The sequence below is a fragment of the Salvelinus alpinus genome, chromosome 20, assembly GCF_045679555.1.
Source record: "Salvelinus alpinus chromosome 20, SLU_Salpinus.1, whole genome shotgun sequence".
Classification (NCBI taxonomy): Eukaryota; Metazoa; Chordata; class Actinopteri; order Salmoniformes; family Salmonidae; genus Salvelinus; species Salvelinus alpinus.
Window position 1 is genome coordinate 48931553 of NC_092105.1, and position 27579 is coordinate 48959131.

Consider the following 27579-nt stretch of genomic DNA (forward strand, 5'->3'; position numbering starts at 1 on the left):
GATCATAATTTACACCTGTTGCACCAACCAAAAATATGACTAGTCATACGTAAGTTTGAAGAAAGCAATGTGGGCATAGCTATGTTATGAGATTTGATATGTCATAATGATGGTTGCTATGCACCGCCCATTACAAGGCTGTTACCATCCTAGTGGCAATTCTAAACTTTGCGAGGCATGTCCCATCACTTCGCAAAGCCCGCCACTATGCATGCACGTTTTCTTAACCACAACTGGATGGATCAATCAATAATTACTGTGGAAACGAGTATCACTAAATTACAAAAATATTGTAATTAAGTAGGCTAATGCCATTGAAGGCATTTACCATATTGTTGCTTACTGAAACTCCCAAAGTCATCCTTCCGTTTTAAATACTTTAATCAGTGTGTGGTGACTATAATTTCAGGACCGTTATGATTAGGACAGCGTTATTGCACTGCTTTGAGATAAACGTCAGATTTTTGATTTCACAGAATCTCCATTTGGATATTTGGTTACAATTAGGCTGGGAAAACGTTAGCCAAATTGAAGTGAGTGTTCATGATGCTAATCTTTAGTCTAGTTTGCTCATCTAACAGTGTCATCAGAACATTTTGCTAACATATTATGTAGCCTACACTAGCCTAGTATAACAGGTGTATTATTTTGCTCTTCAGTCACGTAGTAGCCTAGGCTACATCCTGACTTAAAGCCCTTGACTTGTACCTGTTTTTTTGGTTAATTGAGCTCTGGCTGGGCAAATAAGTGAAGGTGGCAGCTCAAAGAGACAGGATTAGTTTGCTAATATCTGATCAGACATATTTAGCATGCTATAATGTAGCATATAAATCAAGTGTATTATGTTGCTATTGACTCGCGCATAGGCAACTCAAAAAGAGGTTGTGAAATATACTCACATCCTTAAAAAATATATAGATTTCCATTATTTTTCTGTGCATATCATGAAAAAGACAGTCCCAATTTAACACCCTACACCTGCTCCCTAGTAGGCATAGAATCTACGTCTACACGTAGCTTATAGAAGGGCTTACACCCAGGTGGGAGCAACAGGTATAATTTTTGGGCCTGGCATAGAGCACATTTTACGCTGGAAATAAAGTTACGACCCACTTAAGACCAACTGGTGCAACGGGCCCCTGAATATTATTACAATTTACACGTCATGATTTGTTAGAACCTTGAGAATATAGACTCATGGGCCAGTTTATTCAGGTACTGTTCGATTGAACGTCAGAAAGGGCAAAACAAGTGACCTAAGCGTCTTTGAGCGTAGTATGATCGTCGGTGCCAGGCGAGCCAGATCCAGTATTTTTTTACTTTACATCTATGTTCTGCTTGTCTGAATTATTTATGTTTTACCTGTCCCGGGCAAGCATGAATACTGAGCCCTGTATACATACCTCATGCACCCAGAGGCGCTTGATGGCGCTGGGGTTCTCAGCTGTTTCAGGTCGGGACAGACAGATGCCCTGGATGACGCGGGAGAAGTCTCGCAGGTTAAAAAGGTAGTGGGACTTGGCTGGGGTTGGCAGCAGGTTCTTGGTGGCCTCCTGGTACACAGACATTGTGCCATTGATGATCTGAGCGGTCAGTGTTGCAAATGGCTTGGGGAAAGCAAACCTGGTGAGGAAGAGGTGAGGAGTCATAAATTATATTATAAACACGCAATAACAATTGTGCAAACGTTCCACATGCGCACACACACACGCACACTTACACACACACTATAGCCTCAGCCGTGTTAGCAATTCTTCAACAACACAGACCCCAAAGCAAATCAAGGGGAGATAAATATATTTATTTAAAGAGAACAAATCATAGTTGTTATGCTGGAAAGTGGATGGTTGATGTTCATTGTTCTCTGTTCTCATTGTTTCTCCACTGAACAAAGAGACAGGATGTAGTTTAAACCAAAACCTAGCCTGTGGTTGACCCATTAGAATTCATTGCAGAAAAATTGGGCCAATGGTGAAAATACAAAGTATCCCATGTCAGCTTCAATGTATAGATCATTTGGACCAATGACAACTTGACACACATAGCTACAGTTGAAGTCGGAAGTTTAAATAAACTTAGGTTGGAGTCATTAAAACTTGTTTTTCAACCACTCCACAAATTTCTTGTTAACAAACTATAGTTTTGGCAAGTCGGTAAGGACATATACTTTGCGCATGACACAAGTAATTTTTCCAACAATTGTTTACAGACAGATTATTTCACTTATAATTCACTGTATCACAATTCCAGTGGGTCAAAAGTTGACTGTGCCTTTAAACAGCTTGGAAAATTCCAGAAAATGATGTCATGGCTTTAGACGCTTCTGATAGGCATTTAAGACAATTGGAGGTGTACCTGTGGATGTATTTAAAGGCCTACCTTCAAACTCAGTGCCTCTTTGCTTGACATCATGGGAAAATCAAAATAAATCAGCCAAAACCTCAGAATTAAGAAATGTAGACCTCCACAAGTCTGGTTCATCCTTGGGAAAAATTTCCAAATGCCTGAAGGTACCACGTTCATCTGTACAAACAATAGTATGCAAGTATAAACACCATAGGACTACGCAGCCGTCATACTGCTCAGCAAGGAGACGCGTTCTGTCTCCTAGAGATGAACGTACTTTGTTTTGCGAAAAGTGCAAATCAATCCCAGAACAACAGCAAAGGACCTTGTGAAGATGCTGGAGGAAACAGGTACAAAAGAATCACAAAGCCCTGACCTCAATCCTATAGAAAATGTGGGCAAAACTGAAAAAGCGTGTGCGAGCAAGGAGGCCGTCAAACCTGACTCAGTTACACCAGCTCTGTCAGGAGGAATGGGCCGAAATTCACTCAACTTATTGTGGGAAGCTTGTGGAAGGCTACCCGAAACGTTTGACCCAAGTTAAACAATTTAAAGGCAATGTTACCAAATACTAATTGAGGGTATGTAAACTTTTGACCCACTGAGAATGTGATGAAATAAATAAAAGCTGAAATAAATCATTCTCTCTACTATTATTCTGACATTTCAGAATAAGAGGGAATTTTTACTAGGGAATTTTTATGAGGATTAAATGTCAGGAATTGTGAAAAACTGAGTTTAAATGTATTTGGCTAAGGTGTATGTAAACTTCCGACTTCAGCAGGCTGTTAGCCAGCCTGCCAGCTTAGTGGAGTCTGTGTCACACCCTGGCCTTAGTATTCTTTGTTTTCTTTATTATTTTAGTTAGGTCAGGGTGTGACATGGGGAATGTATGTGTTTTTGTAGTGTCTAAGGTGGTTGTATGGTTTAGGGGGTTAAATAGAGTAGATGGGTTTGTGTTTAATATAGGTGTCTAGCTGTGTCTATGGTTGCCTGAATGGTTCTCAATCAGAGACAGATGTCATTAATTGTCTCTGATTGGGAGCCATATTTAAGACAGCCATAGGCACTAGGTTTATGTGGGTAATTGTCTATGTTGAACGTAAGTAACTTGTGTGTGCACTTTCGTTTATAGCTTCACGGTCGTTTGTTTGTTTTGTTAGTTTTGTTGTAAGAGTGTTTCGTTTCGTGTTACGTCTTCGTCTAAATAAAAGGAAGATGTATTTCTCACACGCTGCGCCTTGGTCTCCTCACTACGACGATCGTGACAGAATTACCCACCAAAGGACCAAGCAGCATGTGAAACAGCAACAGGACCCACCTACACAGGATTCATGGACATGGGAGGAGATATTAGATGGAAAGGGACCTTGGGCACAACCCGGAGAATATCGCCTCCCTCGTGAAGAGCTGGAGGCAGCTAAAGCCGAGAGGAGGCGATATGAGGAGGCAGCACGGAAGCAAGGCTGGAGGCCCGTGAGTACAACCCAAAAATTTCTTGGGGGGGGGGGCTGAAAGGGAGTGTGGCGAAGTCAGGTAGGAGACCTGCGCATACTCCCTGTACTTACCGTGGAGAGCGAGAGTACGGGCAGACACCGTGTTACGCAGTAGAGCGCATGGTGTCTCCTGTACGTGTTCATAGCCCGGTGCGGGTTATTCCACTTCCCCGCACTGGTAGGGCTAGATTGAGGATTGAGCCGGATGTCATGAAGCCGGCCCAACGCATCTGGCCACCAGTGCGTCTCCTCGGGCCGGCTTACATGGCACCAGCCTTACGCATGGTGTCCCCGGTTCGCCTACATAGCCCGGTGCGGGTTATTCCACCTCCCCGCACTGGTCGGGCGACGGGGAGCATACAACCAGGTAAGGTTGGGCAGGCTCAGTGTTCAAGGGAGCCAGTACGCCTACACGGTCCGGTATTTCCGGCGCCACCTCCCCGCCCCAGCCCAGTACCACCAGTGCCTACACCACGCACCAGGCTTCCTGTGCGTCTCCAGAGCCCTGTTCCTCCTCCACGCACTAGCCTTGTGGTGCGTGTCTCCAGCCCATTACCACCAGTGCCTACACCACGCACCAAGCCTCCTGTGTGTCCCCAGAGTCCTGTGCGTCCTGTTGCTGCTCCCCGCACTAGCCCTGAGATGTGTGTCTTCAGCCCGGTACCACCAGTGCCGGCAACACGCACTAGGTCTAATGTGCGTATCCAGGGTCCAGTATGCCCTGTTCCTTCTCCCCGCACTAGCCTGAAGGTGCGTGTCCTTAGCCCGGTACCTCCAGTTCCGGTACCACGCACCAGGCCTACAGTGCGCCTCAGCCGGCCAGAGTCTGCCGTCTGCCCAGCGCCATCTGAGCTATCCATCTGCCCAGCGCCTTCTGAGCCATCCGTCTGCCCAGCGCCTTCTGAGCCATCCGTCTGCCCAGCGCCTTCTGAGCCATCCGTCTGCCCAGCGCCTTCTGAGCCATCCGTCTGCCCAGCGCCATCTGAGCCATCCGTCTGCCCAGCGCCATTAGAGCCGCCCGTCTGTCCCGAGCCGTCAGAGCCGCCCGTCTGTCCCGAGCCGTCAGAGCCGTTCGTCAGTCAGGATCCGCCAGAGCCGCCAACCAGCCAGGATCCGCCAGAGCCGGCAACCAGCCAGGATCCGCCAGAGCCGGCAACCAGCCAGGATCCGCCAGAGCCGGCAACCAGCCAGGATCCGCCAGAGCCGGCAACCAGCCAGGATCCGCCAGAGCCGGCAACCAGCCAGGATCCGCCAGAGCCGCCAACCAGCCAGGATCCGCCAGAGCCGCCAACCAGCCAGGATCCGCCAGAGCCGCCAACCAGCCAGGATCCGCCAGAGCCGCCAACCAGCCAGGATCCGCCAGAGCCGCCAACCAGCCAGGATCCGCCAGAGCCGCCAACCAGCCAGGATCCGCCAGAGCCGCCAACCAGCCAGGATCCGCCAGAGCCGCCAACCAGCCAGGATCCGCCAGAGCCGCCAACCAGCCAGGATCCGCCAGAGCCGCCAACCAGCCAGGATCCGCCAGAGCCGCCAGCCAGCCAGGATCAGCCAGATCCGTCAGCCAGCCATGAGCAGCCAGATCCGTCAGCCAGCCATGAGCAGCCAGATCCGTCAGCCAGCCATGAGCAGCCAGATCCGTCAGCCAGCCATGAGCAGCCAGATCCGTCAGCCAGCCATGAGCAGCCAGATCCGTCAGCCAGCCATGAGCAGCCAGATCCGTCAGCCAGCCATGAGCAGCCAGATCCGTCAGCCAGCCATGAGCAGCCAGATCCGTCAGCCAGCCATGAGCAGCCACATCCGTCAGCCAGCCATGAGCAGCCACATCCGTCAGCCAGCCATGAGCAGCCACATCCGTCAGCCAGCCATGAGCAGCCACATCCGTCAGCCAGCCATGAGCAGCCATATCCGTCAGTTAGCCATGAGCAGCCAGATCCGTCAGCCAGCCATGAGCAGCCAGATCCGTCAGCCAGCCATGATTAGCCAGATCCGTCAGCCAGCCATGATTAGCCAGATCCGTCAGCCAGCCATGAGCAGCCAGATCCGTCAGCCAGCCATGAGCAGCCAGATCCGTCAGCCAGCCATGAGCAGCCAGATCCGTCAGCCAGCCATGAGCAGCCAGATCCGTCAGCCAGCCATGAGCAGCCAGATCCGTCAGCCAGCCATGAGCAGCCAGATCCGTCAGCCAGCCATGAGCAGCCAGATCCGTCAGCCAGCCATGAGCAGCCAGATCCGTCAGCCAGCCATGAGCAGCCAGATCCGTCCCTCAGTCCGGAGCTGCCGTCCCTCAGTCCGGAGCTGCCCTCCAGTCATGAGCTGCCCTCCAGTCATGTGCTGCCCTCCAGTCATGTGCTGCCCTCCAGTCATGTGCTGCCCTCCAGTCATGTGCTGCCCTCCAGTCATGTGCTGCCCTCCAGTCCGGAGCTACCCCTCAGTCCGGAGCTACCCCTCAGTCCGGAGCTACCCCTCAGTCCGGAGCTACCCCTCAGTCCGGAGCTACCCCTCAGTCCGGAGCTACCCCTCAGTCCGGTGGCGCCCTCTGGGATGGTCTTCAGTCCAGGACTTGCTACAAGGTTCGCCGCTCCAGAGGCGCCACCAAAGCGGGTATTGACAATGGTGGAGTGGGGGCCTCGTCCCGCGCCCGAGCCGCCGCCATGATGGGGGCCACCCCGGACCCTCCCCTTCTGTTTCAGGTTCTGCGGCCGGAGTCCGCACCTTTGGGAGGGGGGGGGTACTGTCACACCCTGGCCTTAGTATTCTTTGTTTTCTTTATTATTTTAGTTAGGTCAGGGTGTGACATGGGGAATGTATGTGTTTTTGTAGTGTCTAAGGTGGTTGTATGGTTTAGGGGGTTAAATAGAGTAGATGGGTTTGTGTTTAATATAGGTGTCTAGCTGTGTCTATGGTTGCCTGAATGGTTCTCAATCAGAGACAGATGTCATTAATTGTCTCTGATTGGGAGCCATATTTAAGGCAGCCATAGGCACTAGGTTTATGTGGGTAATTGTCTATGTTGAACGTGAGTAGCTTGTGTGTGCACTTTTGTTTATAGCTTCACGGTCGTTTGTTTGTTTTGTTAGTTTTGTTGTAAGAGTGTTTTGTTTCGTGTTACGTCTTCGTCTAAATAAAAGGAAGATGTATTTCTCACACGCTGCGCCTTGGTCTCCTCACTACGACGATCGTGACAGTCTGCCACTAGCACAGTCAGTGTAGTCAGCTCAGCTATCCCCATTGAGACCGTGTCTGTGCCTCGACCTAGGTTGGGAAAACTAAACATGGCGGTGTTCGCCTTAGCAATCTCACTAGAATAAAGACCTCCTCCATTCCTACCATTATTGAAAGAGATCGTGATACCTCACATCTCAAAATATGGCTACTTAATGTTAGATCCCTCACTTCAAAGGCAGTTATAGTCAATGTCATCATAATCTTGATGTGATTGGCCTGACTGAAACATGGCTTAAGCCTGATGAATTTACTGTGTTAAATGAGGCCTCACCTCCTGGTTACACTAGTGACCATATCCCCCGCGCATCCCGTAAAGGTGGAGGTGTTGCTAACATTTATGATAGGAAATTTCAATTTACAAAATAAATACGTTTTTTTGTCTTTTGAGCTTTTAGTCATGAAGTCTATGCAGCCTACTCAATCACTTTTTATAGCTACTGTTTACAGGCCTCCTGGGCCATATACAGTGTTCCTCACTGAGTTCCCTGAATTCCTATCGGACCTTGTAGTCATGGCAGATAATATTCACATTTTTGGTGACTTTAATATTCACATGGAAAAGTCCACAGACCCACTCCAAAAGGCTTTCGGAGCCATCATTGACTCAGTGGGTTTTGTCCAACATGTCTCCGGACCTACTCACTACCACAGTCATACTCTGGACCTAGTTTTGTCCTGTGGAATAAGGGTTGTGGATCTTAATGTTTTTCCTCATAATCCTGGACTATCGGACCACCATTTTATTACGATTGCAATCACAACAAATAATCTGCTCAGACCCCAACCAAGGATCATCAAAAGTCATGCTATAAATTCTTGGATAACCCAAAGATTTCTAGATGCCCTTCCAGAATACCTCCGCCTACCCAAGGACGTCAGAGGACAAAAATCAGTTAACCACCTAACTGAGGAACTCAATTTAACCTTGCGCAATACCCTAGATGCAGTCGCACCAGTAAAAACAATAAACATTTGTCATAAGAAACTAGCTCCCTGGTATACAGAAAATACCCGAGCTCTGAAGCAAGCTTCCAGAAAATTGGAACGGAAATGGTGCCACACTAAACTGGAAGTCTTCCGACTAGCTTGGAAAGACAGTACCGTGCAGTATAGAAGAGCCCTCACTGCTGCTCGATCATCCTATTTTTCCAACTTCATTGAGGAAAATAAGAACGATACTGTCGCAGAGCTAACTAAAAAGCAGCATTCCCAAAGAGAGGATGGCTTTCACTTCAGCAGTAATAAATTAATGAACTTCTTTGAGGAAAAGGTCATGATCATTAGAAAGAAAATTACGGACTCCTCTTTAAACCTGCATATTCCTCCAAAGCTCAGTTGTCCTGAGTCTACACAACTCTGCCAGGACCTAGGATCAAGGGAGCCACTCAAGTGTTTAAGTACTAAATATCTTGACACAATGATGAAAATAATCATGGCATCTAAACCTTCAAGCTGCATACTGGACCCTATTCCAACTAAACTACGGAAAGAGCTGCTTCCTGTGCATGGCACTCCTATGTTGAACATAATAAACGTCTCTCTATCCACCGGATGTGTACCAAACTCACTAAAAGTGGCAGTAATAAAGCCTCTCTTGAAAAAGCCTAAATTTGACCAGGAAAATATAAAAAACTATTGGCCTATATCAAATCTCCCATTCCTCTCAAAATAAATTGAAAAAGCTGTTGCACATCAATTTACTGCCTTCCTAAAGACAAACAATATATACGAAATGCTTCAGTCTGGATTTAGACCACATCATAGCACTGAGTCTGCACTTGTGAAGGTGGTAAATGACCTTTTAATGGCGTCAGACCGAGGCTCTGCATCTGTCCTCGTGCTCCTAGGCCTTAGTGCTGCTTTTGATACCATCGATCACCACATTCTTTTGGAGAGATCGGAAGCCCAAATTGGTCTACACGTACAAGTTCTGGCCTGGTTTAGATCTTATCTGTCGGAAAGATATCAGTTTGTCTCTGTGGATGGTTTGTCCTCAGACAAATCAACTGTAAATTTCGGTGTTCTTCAAGGTTCCGTTTTAGGACCACTATTGTTTTCGCTATATATTTTACCTTTTGGTGATGTCATTCGGAAACATAATGTTAACTTTCACTGCTATGCGGACGACACACATCTGTACATTTCGATGAAACATGGTGAAGGCCCAAAATGGCCCTTGCTGGAAGCCTGTGTTTCAGACATAAGGAAGTGGATGGATGCAAATGTTCTACTTTAAAACTCAGACAAAACAGAGACGCTTGTTCTAGGTCCCAAGAAACAAAGATATTTTTTGTTGAATCTGACAATTAATCTTGATGGTTGTACAGTCGTCTCAAATGAAATTGTGAAGGACCTCTGCATTACTCTGGACCCTGATCTCTCTTTTGACAAACATATCAAGACTGTTTCAAGGACAGCTTTTTTCCATCTACGTAACATTGCAAAAATCAGAAACTTTCTGTCCAGAAATTATGCAGAAAAACTAATCCATGCTTTTGTCACTTCTAGGTTAGACTACTGCAATGCTCTACTTTCCGGGTACCCAGATAAAGCACTAAATAAACTTCAGTTAGTGCAAAACACGGCTGCTAGAATCTTGACTAGAACCCAAAATGTTTATCATATTACTCCAGTGCTAGCCTCTCTACACTGGCTTCCTGTTAAGGCAAGGGCTGATTTCAAGGTTTTACTGCTAACCTACAAAGCATTACATGGGCTTGCTCCTACCTATCTTTCCGATTTGGTCCCGCCGTACATACCTACACATACGTTACGGTCACAAGACGCAGGCCTCCTAACTGTCCCTAGAATGTCTAAGCAAACAGCTGCAGGCAGGGCTTTCTCCTATAGCGCTCCATATTTATGGAATGGTCTGCCTATCCATGTGAGAGACACAGACTAGGTCTCAACCTTTAAGTCTTTATTGAAGACTCATCTCTTCAGTAGGTCCTATGATTGAGTGTAGTCTGGCCCAGGAGTGTGAAGGTGAACGGAAAGGCACTGGAGCAACGAACCGCCCTTGCTGTCTCTGCTTGGCCGGTTCCCCTCTCTCCACTGGGATTCTCTGCCTCACCCCCTGTAATAGGGTTAGAGTCACTGGCTTACTGGCGCTTTTCCATGCCGTCCTTAGGAGGGGTGCGTCACTTGAGTGGGTTGAGTCACTGACGTGATTTTCCTTTCTGGGTTGGCACCCCCCTTGGGTTTTGCCGTGGCGGAAATATTTGTGAGCTATACTCGACCTTGTCTCAGGATGGTAAGTTGGTGGTAGAAGATATCCCTCTAGTGGTGTGGGGGCTGTGCTTTGGCAAAGTGGGTGGGGTGATATCCTGCCTGTTTGGCCCTGTCCGGGGGTATCGTCGCATGGGGCCACAGTGTCTCCCGACCCCTCCTGTCTCAGCCTCCAGTATTTATGCATCAGTAGTTCATGTGTCGGGGGGCTAGGGTCAGTCTGTTATATCTGGAGTATTTCTCCTGTCTTATCCGGTGTCCTGTGTGAATTTAAGTATGCTCTCACTAATTCTCTCTTTCTTTCTTTTTCTCTCTCGGAGGACCTGAGCCCTAGGACCATGCCTCAGGACTACCTGGCCTGATGACTCCTTGCTGTCCCCAGTCCACCTGGCCCTGCTGCTGCTCCAGTTTCAACTATTCTGCCTGCGGCTATGGAACACTGACCTGTTCACCGGACGTGCTACCTGTCCCAGACCTGCTGTTTTCAACTCTCTAGAGACAGCAGGAGTGGTAGAGATACTCTGAACGATCGGCTATGAAAAGCCAACTGACATTTACTCCTGAGGTGCTGACCTGTTGCACCCTCGACAACCACTGTGATCATTATTATTTGACCCTGCTGGTCATCTATGAACATTTGAACATCTTGGCCATGTTCTGTTATAATCTCCACCCGGCACAGCCAGAAGAGGACTGGCCACCCCTCATAGCCTGGTTCCTCTCTAGGTTTCTTTCTATGTTCTGGCTTTTCTAGGGAGTTTTTCCTAGCCACCGTGCTTCTTCACCTGCATTGCTTGCTGTTTGGGGTTTTAGGCTGGGTTTCTGTACAGCACTTTGGGATATCAGCTGATGTAAGAGGGGCTTTATAAATACATTTGATTAGATTTTTAACTGTATGAGTCCCGGCCTGGAACCCCTTCACAGATTATAAACAGTTGTTGAACTGAAAAACAACCCATGTCCCTGACCCATTAATCTTCAGTTCCCCATTAAAGAAAAACAACTAGTTCCATTGATCTTTAGTTCTCTGCATTGTATATTTATCTTTTAATATTCTTACAGCTGTCTGTCAATACTATCAACAGAACACACCCCCCTTTGGCAAAACCTGGAAATAAAAGTGCCATATAGTAATTTGAGAAGATGTAGCCAGGCTTTGAACCTCATTACCTTCAATCATGCAGGTTTGTTTTTACAATTTACATGACAATTTACTCGTGAAAACATGCGTGTTGAAAGATGGGAGTAATGTTAATATGTGAATACAAGAATATAGGAGTGTACATGACAAAGTACAGAACATTGCAAAATACATACCACATCGAAATTCTCTTTCTTGTGCTATTTGAGGTGGAACGACCCGAAAAGGGTTTATTTGTCTAGGAGGTTAGGTCTAGGCCTAAATATGTACTGTATATCTAGGCTGAACTATATATCTATGTTGCTGAAGAGAGGGCTAACTTCTCAGCAACACTATATTGTTACCTTATAGTGAGGTGCCAGTCCATGATTCTGGAGAAAATTGTGTACATGGTCTTCTCGTCAAAGTCGTTGATGGTGACCGTGTTTAAGTGGCGTAGGTAGCGGGCTGTGATTGGGTTTCTCCCACCACCTGAGGGCAGAAATCCAATGCTTTGAAAATGGCTTTCAGTAGAAGGTGCCCTTAGGCTCAGATCTAAGACCATCTCACCCTCCCCAAATTCTCAAATCAGTTTCCATAGGGGCACAGAGTTAGAAAACGTAGAAAGCGCACTTGGGACAAATGACTGTGATAGCATGTAAACCTTTTAAACGCTTCTTTCAATGCCCCCCTAAGAAAGAGCAATAATAATACATTGAATAAAAATGGGTCTTTAAATAAACAGCAACTGCTGAATAGTGTTGTGAAAAAAAGTGTGAGCAAATAAACTCAGTAAAGGGGCAGCTGAGCTGTACGTGCTAGACTCACCGGGCGGCCCCATGGCGCACATGATCTGGATGTCCACCAGCTTGATCATGGAGCAGTCCTTCATGTCGTACCAGTTCCAGTGGTCCAGCCACTGACGCAGCAGCTCCACGGGGGGCTGGGCCCCGTACGTCTCCCTGGCCGGCATGTTCACATCGTCCACAAACACCACCTGGACAAATAAAGAACTTATATTACAATGTCTCTCACTCTGCTGCAATACTACTCTTCAATGTCAGCATAACACTACATCAAGGACTTATCAACGCCATTATTATCATTCAAGAATTAAACACATACACACATGACAATGTCAGTCACTCATGCACGCACGCATCCATGTGCACACACACACACACACAGCCTGGCGAACCTACCGTTCTCTTGCCCATGGGTGGGCCGTACACCCCTTTGCGGCGCTTATCCAGCTTTGACATGATGATGTTCTGTGTCTGGGCGGCTGTGGTCTGTGCTGAGAAGTTAATCATCAGGGGGCTATATAGATCCTTATTCAGACGGTTCAACAGAAAGTCCTGCAGAGAGTTTGTGGGAAGTTAGGGTTGTTTCACACTACTGAGCTGTTGGTTAAACATTCTTCATAGTAGCTAGAACCAGTCCTGGTGAGAACTGTTGAAAAGTTGAAGAGAAAATATATGAGCCAGCGCAGATCGGTTCGTGTTGGCACTGTAGTGTAAAAAGTGTTTTTCCTTTGTGACTATAACAGCTGTTTCAGATGGTTCTTTGAGATTCATGGTCCTTTGCACCAATTCCTTTTGAGTGGGGAGTTGAGGGGATAGTCTAAACTACAGTCCCTAAATTTGAGTTTGAGGTAATGTAATCAAATAGCCTAGTCATGCATTGTGAGTTGACTAATTACTATTATTTTGATTGTATGACCACAGAAGATTTAGGATATTATGAATCTTAACTGGAAAATAAGAACGCTTATTACGCAACACTCTTCTGTTTTGCTCGTCTCAAGCTGGTATTTTGAGTACCTCTTGTAGTGTTCTAGGAATTGGATTTTTAAAAATTATGCTTTTACAATGAGAGCTTTTTCTTGCACCTACTACAGTAAGTACTTTCTCAGTATCCTCCAGTGATGATCCATGGCCCGGAGCCTGTAGGGACGATCCCCTGCACGGAGCCTGCAGCGACGGTCCCCAGTCCGGAGCCTCCAGCAACGGTCCCCATTCCGGAGCCTCCAGCGACGGTCCGCAGACCGGAGTCTCCAGCAACGGTCCGCAGTCCGGAGCCTCCAGCGGCGGTCCGCAGTCCAGAGCCTCCAGCGGCGGTCCGCAGTCCAGAGCCTCCAGCGGCGGTCTGCAGTCCAGAGCCTCCAGCGGGGGTTCCCAATCCAGAGCATCCGGCGATGATCCACGGTCCGGTTCCTCGGGCAACGATCCACAGTCCAGAGTCTCCGGCGACGATCCACGGTCTGGTTCCACGGAAGCGGAGGGATCAGCGTGAGGAGCGGGGGCTACGTCCCGAACCGGAACCGCCACCGAGGATAGATGCCCACCCGGACCCTCCCCTTTAGAGTCAGGTTTTGCGGCCGGAGTCCACACCTTCGGGGGGGTACTGTCACGCCCTGACCTTAGAGAGCCTTTTTTTTCTCTATTTGGTTAGGTCAGGGTGTGATTTGGGTGGGCATTCTATGTTTCTTTTTCTTTGCTTTTGGCCGAGTGTGGTTCCCAATCAGAGGCAGCTGTCTATCGTTGTCTCTGATTGGGAATCATACTTAGGCAGCCTTTTTCCCACCTAATGTTGTGGGTAATTATTCATTTTTTCGTGTGTGTTTGTGTGCGCCACGGTTGCGTCACGTTTGTTTCTGTTTACCTGTTATTTTTGTGAAGGTTTCACTACGATAAAAAGTAATGTGGAATTACATGCACGCTGCGCATTGGCTCATCTATGACAGGGAGTTCGAAGACAGTGAACGTGACACCATGTCCTTGTGTGGAATTGTTTGTTTGTAAGTGCTTGTGCACTATGTTACTGGTGCGCGTCGGGTTTGTACCCTTGTATTTATTTTATTTTATTGCTGTTGGTTTTGAAATTAAACTGCTCCGGCTATTACCCACTTCTGCTCTCCTGCATCTGACTTCACAGCCACCAGTTCCGCAACCCTTACAGAATTCCACACCACCCATATGGAGTCAGCATGAGCAGGTGCCCCTGGTATAAGGGTCGAGGAGTGCGTCCTGGAGCAAGAGGCGATGATCCACCATCTCGGCGCCGCCATGGACCACGTTGTCCAAACCATGGACCGCTGGGAGAGACAGGGAGTTCCTCCAGCGCCTCCCCCAGCACAACAGGGGCCTCCCCTGCACCCGGTTCCAGTGGGATTTGCCTCACCCTCCCCGGGGAGTACGATGGGACGGCTGCCCGCTGCCAGGGTTTCCTGCTGCAGTTGGAGATATACCTGGCAACCGTCCACCCGGCTCCTTCGGGCCGTGAGAGGGTGTCCGCCCTTGTCTCCTGTCTCTCGGGGAAAGCCCTGGAGTGGGCCAACGCCGTGTGGGTGGAAGGAGATGCGGTGCTGTACCACTTTGAGGAGTTCACACGTCGTTTCCGGGCAGTCTTCGACCACCCGCCCGAGGGCAGAGCGGTGGGTGAACGTCTTTTCCACCTACGGCAGGGGATGAGGAGCACACAGTAGATCGCTTTGGACTTTCGGACCCTGGCCTCCGGAGCAGGATGGAACGACAGGGCCCTGATCGATAAACGGGGCGCGCCTCAATAAACGGGGCGCGCCTCTTCACCAAACTTGATCTCAGGAGTGCTTACAACCTGGTGCGTATCCGGGAGGGAGACGAGTGGAAGACGGCGTTCAGTACGACCTCAGGGCATTATGAGTACCTTGTCATGCTGTACGGGTTGATGACTGCTCCATCAGTCTTCCAAGCCTTTGTAGACAAGATTTTCCGGGACCTGCACGGGCAGGGTGTAGTGGTGTATTTTGATGACATTCTGATATACTCCACTACACGCACCGAGCATGTGTCCCTGGTGCGCAAGGTGCTTGGTTGTCTATTGGAGCATGACCTGTATGCCAAAGCTGAGAAATGTCTGTTCTTCCATCAGTCCGTCTCCTTCCTAGGGTACCGCATTTCCACCTCAGGGGTGGAGATGGAGAGTGACCGCATCTCAGCTGTGGAGATGGAGAGTGACCGCATCTCAGCTGTGCGTAATTGGCCGACTCCCACCACGGTAAAGGAGGTGCAGCGGTTTCTAGGGTTTGCCAATTACTACCGGAGGTTTATCCGGGGTTTTGGTCAGGTAGCGGCTCCCATTACCTCACTGCTGAAGGGGGGACTGGTACGTTTGCAGTGGTCAGCTGAGGCAGACAGGGCCTTTGGTCACCTGAGGGCTATGTTTACCTCAGCTCCCGTGCTGGCCCAACCTGTATCCCTCTTTGGCATTCATAGTGGAGGTGGACGGGTCCGAGGCTGGGATAGGAGCCGTGCTCTCTCAGCACTCGGGTACGCCACCGAAGCTCCGCCCTGTGCCTTCTTCTCGAGGAAGCTCAGCCCGGCGGAGCGAAACTATGATGTGGGGGACCGGGAGCTGTTGGCTGTCATCAAGGCTTTGAAGGCGTGGAGACATTGGCCTGAGGGGGCTAAACACCCTTTTCTCATCTGGACTGACCACCGCAATCTGGAGTACATCCGGGCGGCGAGGAGACAGAACCCTCGTCAGGCAAGGTGGGCCATGTTTTTCAACCGTTTTGTTTTCACCCTTTCTTACAGACCAGGTTCCCAGAACGTGAAGGCAGACGCACTGTCCCGGCTGTATGACACAGAGGAGCGGCCCATGGATCCCACCCCAATACTCCCGGCCTCCGGTGAGGGAGCTCGACGCGGACATTGAGCAGGTGTTGCGTGCAGAGCACGCTCCCCTCCAGTGTCCCGCTGGGCGTCTGTACGTTCTGTCTGCAGTCCGTGACCGGCTGATCTATTGGGCCCACACGTCACCCTCCTCTGGTCATCCAGGCATCGGTCGGACGGTGCGCTGTCAGTGGGAAGTACTGGTGGCCCACTTTGGCTAAGGACGTGAGGGTTTATGTTTCCTCCTGCTCGGTGTGCGCCAGGTGTAAGACTCGTAGGCACCTGCCCAGAGGTAAGCTACACCCCTTACCCGTTCCACAGCGGCAATAGTCACACCTGTCGATCGATTTCCTGACCGATCTCCCCCCATCACAGGGAAATACCACGATCCTGGTCGTTATGGATCGTTTCTCTAAGTCCTGCCGTCTCCTCCCGCTGCCCGGTCTGCCAACGGCCCTACAGACTGCGGAGGCCTTGTTTACACACGTCTTTCGGCACTACGGGGTGCCTGAGGACAAAGTGTCTGATCGGGATCCCCAGTTCACTTCGAGGGTCTGGAGGGCGTTCATGGAACGTCTGGGGGTCTCGATCAGCCTTACCTTGGGTTTTCACCCCGAGAGTAACGGGCAGGTGGAGAGAGAAAACCAGGATGTGGGTAGGTTTCTGAGGTCTTATTGCCAGGACCGGCCGGGGGAGTGGGCAGGGTTCGTGCCCTGGGCAGAGATGGCGCAGAACTCGCTCCGCCACTAACCTCTCCCCCTTCCAGTGCGTACTGGGGTATCAGCCGGTTCTGGCTCCTTGCCATCAGAGTCAGACCGAGGCTCCTGCGGTGGACGACTGGTTCCGGCGAGCGGAGGAAACCTGGGACGCCGCCCATGTTCACCTTCAGCGTGCCGTGCTGCGCCAGAAAGCCGGCGCAGACCGTCACTGCAGTGAGGACCGGGTCTGGGTCTGGCTCTCGACCCGAAACCTGCCCCTCCGCCTGCCCTGCCAGAAGCTGGGTCCGCGGTTTGTGGGGCCATTTAAAGTCCTGAGGAGACTGAACGAGGTGAGTTACAGGTTACAACTTCCCCCCGAATACCGTATTAACCCCTCGTTCCATGTGTTTCTCCTCAGGCCGGTGGTGGCTGGACCGCTCCAGGAGTCTGAGGTGCGGGAGGTCCTCCGCCCCCTCTGGACATCGAGGGGCCCCGGCGTACTCCGTTCGATCCATACTGGATTTGAGACGTCGGGCGAGGGGCCTTCAGTACCTCGTGGACTGGGAGGGGTACGGTCCGGAGGAGAGATGCTGGGTTCCGGTGGAGGACGTGTTGGACCCTTCAATGCTGCGGGTGTTCCACCTTCTCCGTCCGGATCGCCCTGCACCTCGACCTCGGTCGTCCCTGAGGCCGGTGTCGGCGCGCGGTCAAGGGGGGGTACTGTCACGACTTCCACCGAAGTTGTTTCCTCTCCTTGTTGAGCGGTGTTCGGCGGTCGGCGTCACCGGTCTTCTAGCCATCGTCGATCCACTTTTCATTTTCCATTTGTTTTGTCTTGTTTTCCTACACATCTGGTTTCCATTTCCCTCATTAAGTGTTGTGCATTTAACCCTCTGTTCCCCCCATGTCCTTGTGTGGAATTGTTTGTTCGTAAGTGCTTGTGCACTGTTACTGGTGCGCGTCGGGTTTTGTACCCATGTAATTTTTTTAAATGTTTATTGCCGTTGGTTTTGAAATTAAACTGCTCCGGCTATTACCTATTTCTGCTCTCCTGCGTCTGACTTCACTGCCACCAGTTCCGCAACCCTTACAGTAACTTGTATTGTAAATAAGAATATAATATGTCTCTTAACACTTCTAAATTAATGTGGATGCTTCCAAGATTATGAATAATCCTGAATGAATAGTCAATAATGTTGAGTGAGAAAGTTACAGACACACATATATCATACCCCCAAGACATGCTAAACTCTCACCATTACAATAACAGGGGACATTAGCATTTTTGGAGGGGTATGATATTTGTGCAACTAACTTTCTCACTCATCATTAATCATGATTCATTCATAAACATTACTGAAACGTCATATTTGATGCTTAAAGAGCGACTGCCTTTAAAAAGCAACGCATCCCTTTGAAAACGGCCTATGCTGCATCGATATTAGTCAGAAACAGTTATGCTAGTGTCAAAATAGACTACAAAGTGTAAATAGGATAATTTTGCTCATGAACTCAGTTTAGTCTAAAACGGAGTTAGGGAAATCCATGTGTCACACATTAGATGCAAAACTGCGCGACTAAAACGTCTTATGCTTAGTGAAATCCCCCCAACGTGGAATCGGTCAGGAAACAAGAATGAAATTCATATATTTTTAAAACATACAAATTACTTGCAGTAAAGCCGCTCAACATCTACATCACATTCAGTCATCTAACAGACTCCCATCCAGAGCAACCCACAGAAGCAACGATGGTCAAAGCCCTGCTCAAGGGCACGTCGACAGATCTCCCACAAGGTCAAAAACGGGGACCCGAACCAGCGACCCATCAGCAGCCAGCCCAAGCTCCCAACCGCCAGGCCACCAGCCCTCCAAGACCCCCCCCCCCACAGTTCCCCGAGAGCTGCCCCTCAACCATCCGAGACCCCCTACACAGTCCCCCCCCCCCCAGTGAAAAATGTTTTATAATAATTCCAGTGCAGCATTTGTAGAACGTTAACGAGCTAGAGAATGGATGGGGGCTGTTAAAATGATGGATCTGGAGGCCTGCGCTGTCACACCTCTCTCCTCCTCAGAGCCGAAAATAGCGCTCTGGCGGGAGAGCTTGGCAGTGGCGGCAGCACGTACAATGTATCTGTCGGCAGGGCGTGCCCACTGTCGAGCCCAGGCCGGGTTCTCGTTTATCACCCCTGGCACACCGGAGACGCCCTGCTCTGCCAGGCATGGTTACAGGCAGTCGGTTCTGCTCTGTCGGACAGAGCACAGCTGGGCTAGATGGGGAGACGAAGCCCCAGTGAGCAGTATTAGAGTAGCTGGTGTCTGATCTATAAGCTAATGTTTCTACAGGAAGACCAGGCAGACAGGTGATGTACCTAAGGTGATATGGGGCTGCTAGGGTTGCCTAAGGGGAGGCTAACTTCTACCTGCCACTTTTAGTGGTGTCTGGTTGATTCAATATGTTTGATTATGCCGTTGGTGGTAGAGTAAGAGTGCGTATATACTGTGAAGGTAATGTGTTTAAGGCAAGTGACCTCAAACATTGAGGCAATTATTACAGGCTCATCACTTAAATGCACATAGAGAAATATAGGGTCAGAAAATCAGTACAGAAAATCTGATCAATCGATTAGCTGGACTGGAGGATTAATGGGAGGATGGAAAAGGCTTTTACAAGGAACATGAAAACCAAGCCAAGTAAGAACTTCCAAGGCCATTATTGAAACCCATTGTTGAGACTGGTGTAAAATCAGACACTGATTGGTTGATTGAAATAATTGGTGTAAAATGAGACACAGCTGAGTGGCTGATTGAGATAATTGATAAATAATGACTGAGATAAGAGGCCACTCACAATGATGTAGACACTTTTGCCAGTGCCTGTGGGGCCGATGAAGATGGTGGGCTTCTGGTGGGTGATAAGCAGCTCCATTAGAGCTGTGTAGCGCACTGTGTTCTCCGTGGGAACAATGATCTCGTTGAAATGCACATCCTTGGGGATAGTGGGCGCCATCTTCAACTCGTCAGTCCACAACTCCCACCTCCCTGGGCCCTGTAGAAGAATACATTATTTTATTAAAAAAAGAAATTACCTCAAACTGTTAATTTATTTAGGCCTTAAAGTGATCGCTTACTCATTTCATGTCTTAGAGCAACTCGATATCCACTCACTGGAAACACAATTCAATTAAGCCCAATGGAAGTTGCCTTACTGTGATAGTGATATAGCGAATGGATGTTGTCAAGTGGCACAGTATTTTATTACTGGGTGTAGTACTCACTCCTTAAGACTTACAGTTGACCCCTGCAGATAAGGTGCTACTTTGCACCTTGGGGCTACCGTACAAACCAGAGAACTACTGCCCCTCTCATTGAAACCATGGAAGTTCAAGGACGACCACGGTACTTGTTATGTTCTGTTAATTACTGATGTCCCCTTTAAGAATGGAGAACCCTTGGTCATGCGCAGTGTTGTTCTATGTTATTCTGGTACTAACTCGTTTTAGTAAATGTGAAGCTCCAGTTCAATTCCTTGTATTCGGAGTCTTTCTTATTATATAAATAACTAATAAGAGCTAAAACACTACAGTACTGAAGGTACTGTTAGCAGAAAACAGGATACCCCATTATAGTGAATAGAGAAATGTTAATCTTTGTGGTCAATCTTCGTGTAAATAAAATACAGAAATCGAAGACAATCATGGTACCAATAATTGCTTCTAATACACCAGATGTATGTCCTTAATCCAATTATTTTAAAATCACACAGAAAAAGTTTAGGATAATTTAATTGCTAATTGCAACCTGCAGTACGCGGTCGGCCTTCACCTTGAGTTAACTTGAGTAACTTCCTGGAGAAGCTGAAACTGCACAAATTATGTCACCATGAGACGCCGTCCTAACCGACTTAATTTGGCTTCATTGCGCTATTGAGTCTTATTTACAGTCAAACTCAGTTGGCTCTTCAACAATCAACATAAACGTGAGACTCACTCTGTGGAGCTTATTGTAGGTCTTACCTGGTTCCGACCAATCTCACCTCTTTAATGAAGCGATACTCATAGAGTGTGCCCTCCGTGGGCAGAGGCACAGTCAGCTGCTTGGCAGGAGACTCCACATGCTCTAGGATGCCATGGCGTGCCCGTGTCTCTTCGCTCAATGCACCCTCCATCATCTCTCGAACCAGGCTGTCAAACTTCACCCGTCCGGACTCCGTACAGCTGGCACCCACCGACCACACCAGGCAGAAGATGAAGATGCCCTGTGGTGCCGAGATAGAATGATAGTCAGAATCTCACAAAATGCTCACAATAAAGATTTCTCAGGTGATAAAACACAAATGGAATGCAGGAAGGATTCCATTACACAGATGGCTGACAATGACAGGTAAGCAGGGAGTATAAATCAATATAGAGGTATCCTTTCTGTAGCAGTTCCAAGAGATTGCCACAAACTGAGTGAAGCGCAATAAGGTAGAACAGAAAACCAGCAGGCTCCGGACCTAATAGGGTAAGAGTTGAATAACCCTGACTACAGAATATCATTTTTTACAATATTAATTTATATTTCTTAATTTATTTAACCAACAAGTCCATGACACAAACTGTTCACACCTCTCTTGTTGGCAGTGAGAACATTTTGTATTTTCAAAGATCATTTCCTGCAATTGTACCCGCGGTCCGTATTGACGCCGTTCTGGGTCCAGATCCAGACCACGGTCTGCCTATTGAGAATGGCTGGCCTACGATAAACCCTACAGCAAAAATAAACCATACAGCAAAAATGGTTATTAATTCAATGCTTTGATAAGAAGACTAGCTGAAACTAGCTGAAAGCAAAGAGGATATCATCAGTATAGTATGCCACAGGAAGAATAATACCAAATATGTTTTATAACTAAACCAAGATAGACCACAGCCTGTCGTTTCCAATAGAAACAAATGAGTCATAGTGGGCAGAACAAGCAATGAGGTGGGCAGAGCCAAGCACGAGCTAGCGAGATCATATTTGCCCATTCTAGCATGCATCTGCATATTTCCATTAGAGAACGCTTACTTGGTGAAGTGTGCGTGTGTAATAACAAAATTTGCCTTTGCACACCTTTTTTACAACTTTGGCAAGGTGTAAAGTCTACAAAACTTAGTCCACTCTGTTCAAAGCAGATTCTAGTTTTGACAACAAAAAACTATATTGACATCAAAATGTTTCGTCGATGAGAAAACTTGCAGAATGTTGGTCGAAATTGCCATGACGTTGGCCTGTGGGTGAGGTTTATGATCCCCCCCCCAAAAAAATACCTTTCTCCCTTTCCTCTCTCTTGACTCTATAGAAGGACTCTTGAAAAACCTTTGTTAAACATAGAGAGTCTGGGAACATCAAAAGGTGTAGGGAAAGGAACCACATTTCGGTAATCCAACCAGCTGAAAATATGCGTTGGTACTTAAAGAATATGATGACAGATCAGTTGTCATCTGAGACATTATTACTAATGATAGGATGACAAACTGTATTTTGGAAAGTCTACACATTATAGTTATCAGATTCACATGGAATTGTTGTGCAATTTAAATGTTTAAATATGAAGTCCCCACGTTGAAAGGACAAAGACCACCTACAGAACTAAGCCAACCTCAGCAAGAATCTAACGAAATTAGCATCCAATTTCAATGTGAAGGTGACGACCTACACGCCAGAAGGATGAATTTCGCATATACCAGCCAGAATATAGCATGAGCTTAAAAGTATGGCAACTTGGTATGAACTTTGAACTCTTATTCACTCCAGAAGTGATACCTCCTAGCCGTTGAGTTAGCAGCAGTCACTAAACGTGGGCTAGGAGAGGACGGACAGAGTATTCATTCTACCACGCTCCAGTTCACCACTAGACATTCTTCAGAGGACCAGAGATCCATAAAGGATAAACCGGCCTTCCATCGACGACCAATCTATCGAAGCGCAGCTCAGAGTAAATATTTATTGCATTCTCCTTTTTTTAAATGGGCAGTTATTTAGAATGCATAAGATTCTGTATTTACGATAGCATAGCTTCTCCCTTTGTTACTCAGTCTTCCCGCTCTTTCACTCAAACCCAACCCAATCTCTTTGTGTAACCAGCCTTCGTATCTGTTCCGTCCACCAGGGATTTTTTCTTTATGACATCATTTGTAATCAATGTATGATCCTTTCTGTGTGATTATTTAGGTATTTAGTAAATAAATAATTGTTAGCCAGGGTTCGTGAAGATAACCAATAATTTACCACTTTCAGATGAGACTAAACAAGGTGACGATTAAATATTGACTGCTATTGATGTAAAATATTACTAGGTCTTTAAGAGTTTATTCGGAGGATAACAGCTCTATAAACATTATTTTGTGGTGCCCCGACTTTCTAGTTATTTATCTAACCTGATTAGCTTAATCAGGTAATACTAATTACAGAGAAATTATTTTATAGAATAGCATGTCATATCACTTAATCCGGTATACCCAAAGACACTACAAAATCCATCTCCTTCCATCTTCTCCCACTGCCAGCCACTGGGCTTCCTCTTACAATCATATGTGGTAGTGAGTGGAAACGCCAAGTGGATGCTTTACATTTATACATACGAGGAAATATCTGTCTCATTGTCCTATCTGTGATAATACCACTGCTTTCACAATATATGATTAATTCAGCACAGAACAATCTACAGGAGCTGGCTCATCTACTAAAACATTTTGGGTCTCAGTGGAGGTGGTACTTTTTTTTAGCTTTTCGATTTATTTGACCAAACAAGTAGATTTCAATCAGGGATACATTCAGAGGGATAACCCTCTTTTAATCATGTCCATGAGAAGGTGGCAACTACTTCTCTGAATTTAAAGTTAACAGTCTTTAGTGTTTTGAAACTCATTTAGAATGAAGTACCTATTAATTGATTCAAAATTGTCAACTATTAAATTGTCTACTTAAAATGTTACGGTTACATTGTGCACGGTGTGTGTGACAGAGTGCTTCATCTGGGTAATGTTTATTAGGCAAGAAACAGAACAAAACAGGAACTCCTCATACTTGTCAAATAAGAACCACTCATGTTCAGTTTCCGTAGCAGAGCGTTAAAAATGTTTTCCATTCCATGCCCTAATGAACACGACCCTCGCCACAGGGCCTCTCCCACCCCTCACCTCTAGCCAGGAGCAGATGTCCCTCTCATTCATGCCCTTCATCTTGACCTCCTCGCTGTACTCGTCCATCATGCAATCCATCAAGTTCATCAGCGAGTTCACCAGGTTTGTGTCTGATGTCGGGGAGAGCTCCTGGAAAAGGTACACAACCATTGAGATACTTTTTCTTGACGCTGTATATTGTATGTGAACCCTTTCGAAATACCTGGATTTCTGCATAAATTCATCATAAAATTTGATCTGATCTTCATCTAGGTCACAATAATATACAAACACAGTCTGCTTAAGCTAATAACACACAAACAATTATACGTTTTCATGTCTTTATTGAACACGCCGTGTAAACGTTCACAGTGCAGGGTGGGAAAAGTATGTGAACCCTTGGATTTAATAACTGTTTGACCCTCCTTTGACAGCAATAACCTCAACCAAACGTTTTCTGTAGTTGAGGATCAGACCTGCACAACAGTCAGGAGGAATTTTGGACCATTCCTCTTTACAAAACTGTTTCAATTCTGCAATATTATTGGGATTGTCACACCCTGATCAGTTTCACCCCCTCCAGGTGTCGCTTTGTTTTCCCCAGTGTATTTATGTATTTATCTGTGTTTCCTGTCTCTCTGTGCCAGTTCGTCTTGTATGTTTCCAAGTCAACCAGCGTTATTCCCCGTTCTCCTGTGTTTTGCATTCTCCTTTTTCTAGTGCTACTGGTTTTGACTTACCTGTTTCTGGACTTTGTACCATTCTGCCTGCCTTGACCACGAGCCTGTCTGCCACTCCATACCTCCTGGACTCTGATCTGGTTTTGACCCTTTTGCCTGTCCACGACCATTCTATTGCCTACCTCTTTGGATTAATAAACATTTTAAGAATCCAACCATCTGCCTCCTGTGGCTGCATTTGGGTCTCGCCTTGATAGGGATGTCTTGTGTGAACTGCTCTCTTGAGGTCATGCCACAGCATCTCATTCGGGTAGAGGTCAGGACTCAGGTCAGGACTGGGCCACTCCAGAAGGTTTATTTTCTTCTGTTGAAGCCATTCTGTGTTTTGGGTCATTGTCCTGTTGCATCACACAACTTCTGTTGAGCTTCAAATGGCGGACAGATAGCCTAACATTCTCCTGCAAAACGTCTTAATAAACTTGGGAATTCATTTTTCCGTCGACGATAGCAAGCTGTCCAGACCCTGAGGCAGAAAAGCAGCCCCAAACCACGATGCTCCCTCCACCATACTTTACAGTTGGGCTGGGGTTTTGATGTTGGTGTGATGTGCCTTTTTTTTCTCCACACATGGTGTTGTGTGTTCCTTCCAAACAACTCAACTGTAGGTTCATCTGTCCACAGAATATTTTTCCAATAGCGCTGTGGAACATCCAGCTGCACTTTTGCAAACTTCAGACGTGCAGCAATGTTTTTTTTGGACAGCAGTGGCTTCTTCCGTGGTGTCCTCCCATGAACACAATTCTTGTTTAGTGTTTTACGTATCGTAGACTCGTCAACAGCGATGTTTGTATGTTCCAGAGATTTATGTAAGTCTTTAGCTGACACTCTAGGATTCTTCTTAACCTCATTAAGCATTCTGCGCTGTGCTCTTGCAGTCATCTTTGCAGGACGGCCACTCCTAGGGAGAGTAACAACAGCGCTGAACTTTTCCCATTTATAGACAATTTGTCTTACCGTGGACTGATGAACATCAGTCATGTTGTAACCCTTTCCAGCTTTATGCAAGTCAACAATTCTTAATCTTAGGTCTTCTGAGATCTATTTTGTTTGAGGCATTGTTCACATAAAGCAACGCTTCTTGTGAGTAGCAAACTCACATTTCTGTGAGTGTTTTTTATAGGGTAAGGCAGCTCCAATCTCATTGATTGGACTCCAGGCTAGCTGACTCCTGACTCCAATTAGCTTTTGGAGAAGTAATTTGCCTAGTGGTTTACATACTTTTCCCAACCTACACTGTGAATGTTTAAATGATGTATTCAACAGACAATGCTTTCAATTGCAAAGGCTCACACTTTTTCTTGCCACCGTAATTCTATTCAAATCAAATCGGATTTGTCACATGCACCGAATACAACAGGTAACCATGAAATTCAGTTTTAAGAATAGAGTTTACTAAATAAACTAATTTTTAAAAGTGTGTGTGTGTATATATGGGCAGGGCTACAGGTTAGTCGAGGTAATTTGTACACTAGGTAGGGGTAAAATGACTATGCATATATAATAAACAGTGAGTATCAGAATGCAAGTAGTCCAGGTGGCCATTTGATTAATTGTTCAGCAGTCTTATGGCTTGGGGGTAAAAGCTGTTAGGGAGCCTTTTGGACCTATACTTGGCACTCCGGTACTGCTTGCCATACAGTAGCAGAGAGAACAGTCTATGACCTGGGTGACTGGAGTCTTTGACCATTTTTTGGGCCTTCCTCTGACACTGCCTAGTATATAGTGATAGACTGTTCTCTCGATTACCCACAAGCTTGGCCCCAGTGATGTCCTGGGCTGTACGCACTACCCTCTGTAGCACCTTACGGTCGGATGCCGAGCAGTTGCCATACCAGGCGGTCAGGATGCTCTCAATGGTGCAGCTGTAGAACTTGTTGAGGATCTGGGGACCCATGCCAAATCTTTTCAGTCTCCAGAGGGGGGAAAAGTTGTTGTGCCTTCTTCACAACTTTGTTGGTGTGTTTGGATCATGACAGTTTGTTGGTGATGTGGACACCAAGGAACTTGAAACTCTCAACCAACTCCACATCAGCCCCAACCTGTTCGGCCCTCCATTTCCTGTAGTCCACGATCATCTCCTTTGTCTTGCTCACATTGAGGGAGAGTTTACCAGGTCTCTGACCACACTGCCAGGTCTCAGACCTCCTCACTATAGGATGTCTCATCGTTGTCAGTGATCAGAGCTAACACTGTTGTGTCGTCAGCAAACTTAATGATGGTTTTGGAGTCGTGCTTGGCCACGCAGTCGTGGGTGAACAGGGAGTACAGGAGGGGACTAAACGTGCACCCTTGAGGGGCCCCCATGTTGAGGATCAGCGTGGCAAATGTGTTGTCTACCCTTACCACATGGGGGCGGCCCATCAGGAAGTCCATGATCCAGTTGCAGAGGTAGGTGTTTAGTCCCAGCGTCCTGAGCTTAGTGATGAGCTTTGTGTACCACTCCTTGAAAGCGGCAGCTATAGCCTTAAACTTGGTGCAGATGTTGCCTGTAACCCATGGCTTCTGGTTGGGATATGTACGTTAAGGTCACAGTGGGGACGACGTCGTAAATGTACTTAGTGATGAAGCCATTGACTGAGGTGGTAAACTGCTCAATGCCATTGGTTGATTCTGGAACATATTCCAGTCTGTGATAGCAAAACAGTCCTGTAGCGTAGCATCCACGTCTTCTGACCACTTCCGTATTGAGCGAGACACTGGTAGTTTTTACTTGTGAGCAGGAATCAGGAGGATATAATTATGTTCAGATTTACCAAATGGGCGAGGGAGAGCTTTGTACACGTCTCTGTGTGTGGAGTAAAGGTGGTCTAGAGTAGTTTTCCCCCTCTGGTTGCACATGTGACATTCTGGTAGAAATTAGGTAAAACGGATTTAAGTTTCCCTGCATTAAAGTCCCCAGAAGCTAGGAGTGCCGCTTCTGGATG

The 27579-nt window shown here is 47.2% G+C and overlaps 1 protein-coding gene across 1 annotated transcript in view; it reads right to left on the reverse strand.

Annotated features, from left to right (window-relative positions):
- Positions 1-27579, reverse strand: part of dnah7 (dynein, axonemal, heavy chain 7) — a 200263-nt gene that overhangs the window by 84152 nt on the left and 88532 nt on the right. Inside the window, exons 34-40 of the mRNA XM_071356079.1 lie at positions 23934-24065; positions 20804-21025; positions 19619-19816; positions 12618-12773; positions 12244-12412; positions 11781-11907; positions 1404-1623 (exon numbers count right to left, since the gene is read on the reverse strand). Of these exons, the coding sequence (XP_071212180.1) occupies positions 1404-1623; positions 11781-11907; positions 12244-12412; positions 12618-12773; positions 19619-19816; positions 20804-21025; positions 23934-24065 (1224 nt within the window). The remainder of the gene's footprint in view (positions 1-1403; positions 1624-11780; positions 11908-12243; positions 12413-12617; positions 12774-19618; positions 19817-20803; positions 21026-23933; positions 24066-27579) is intronic.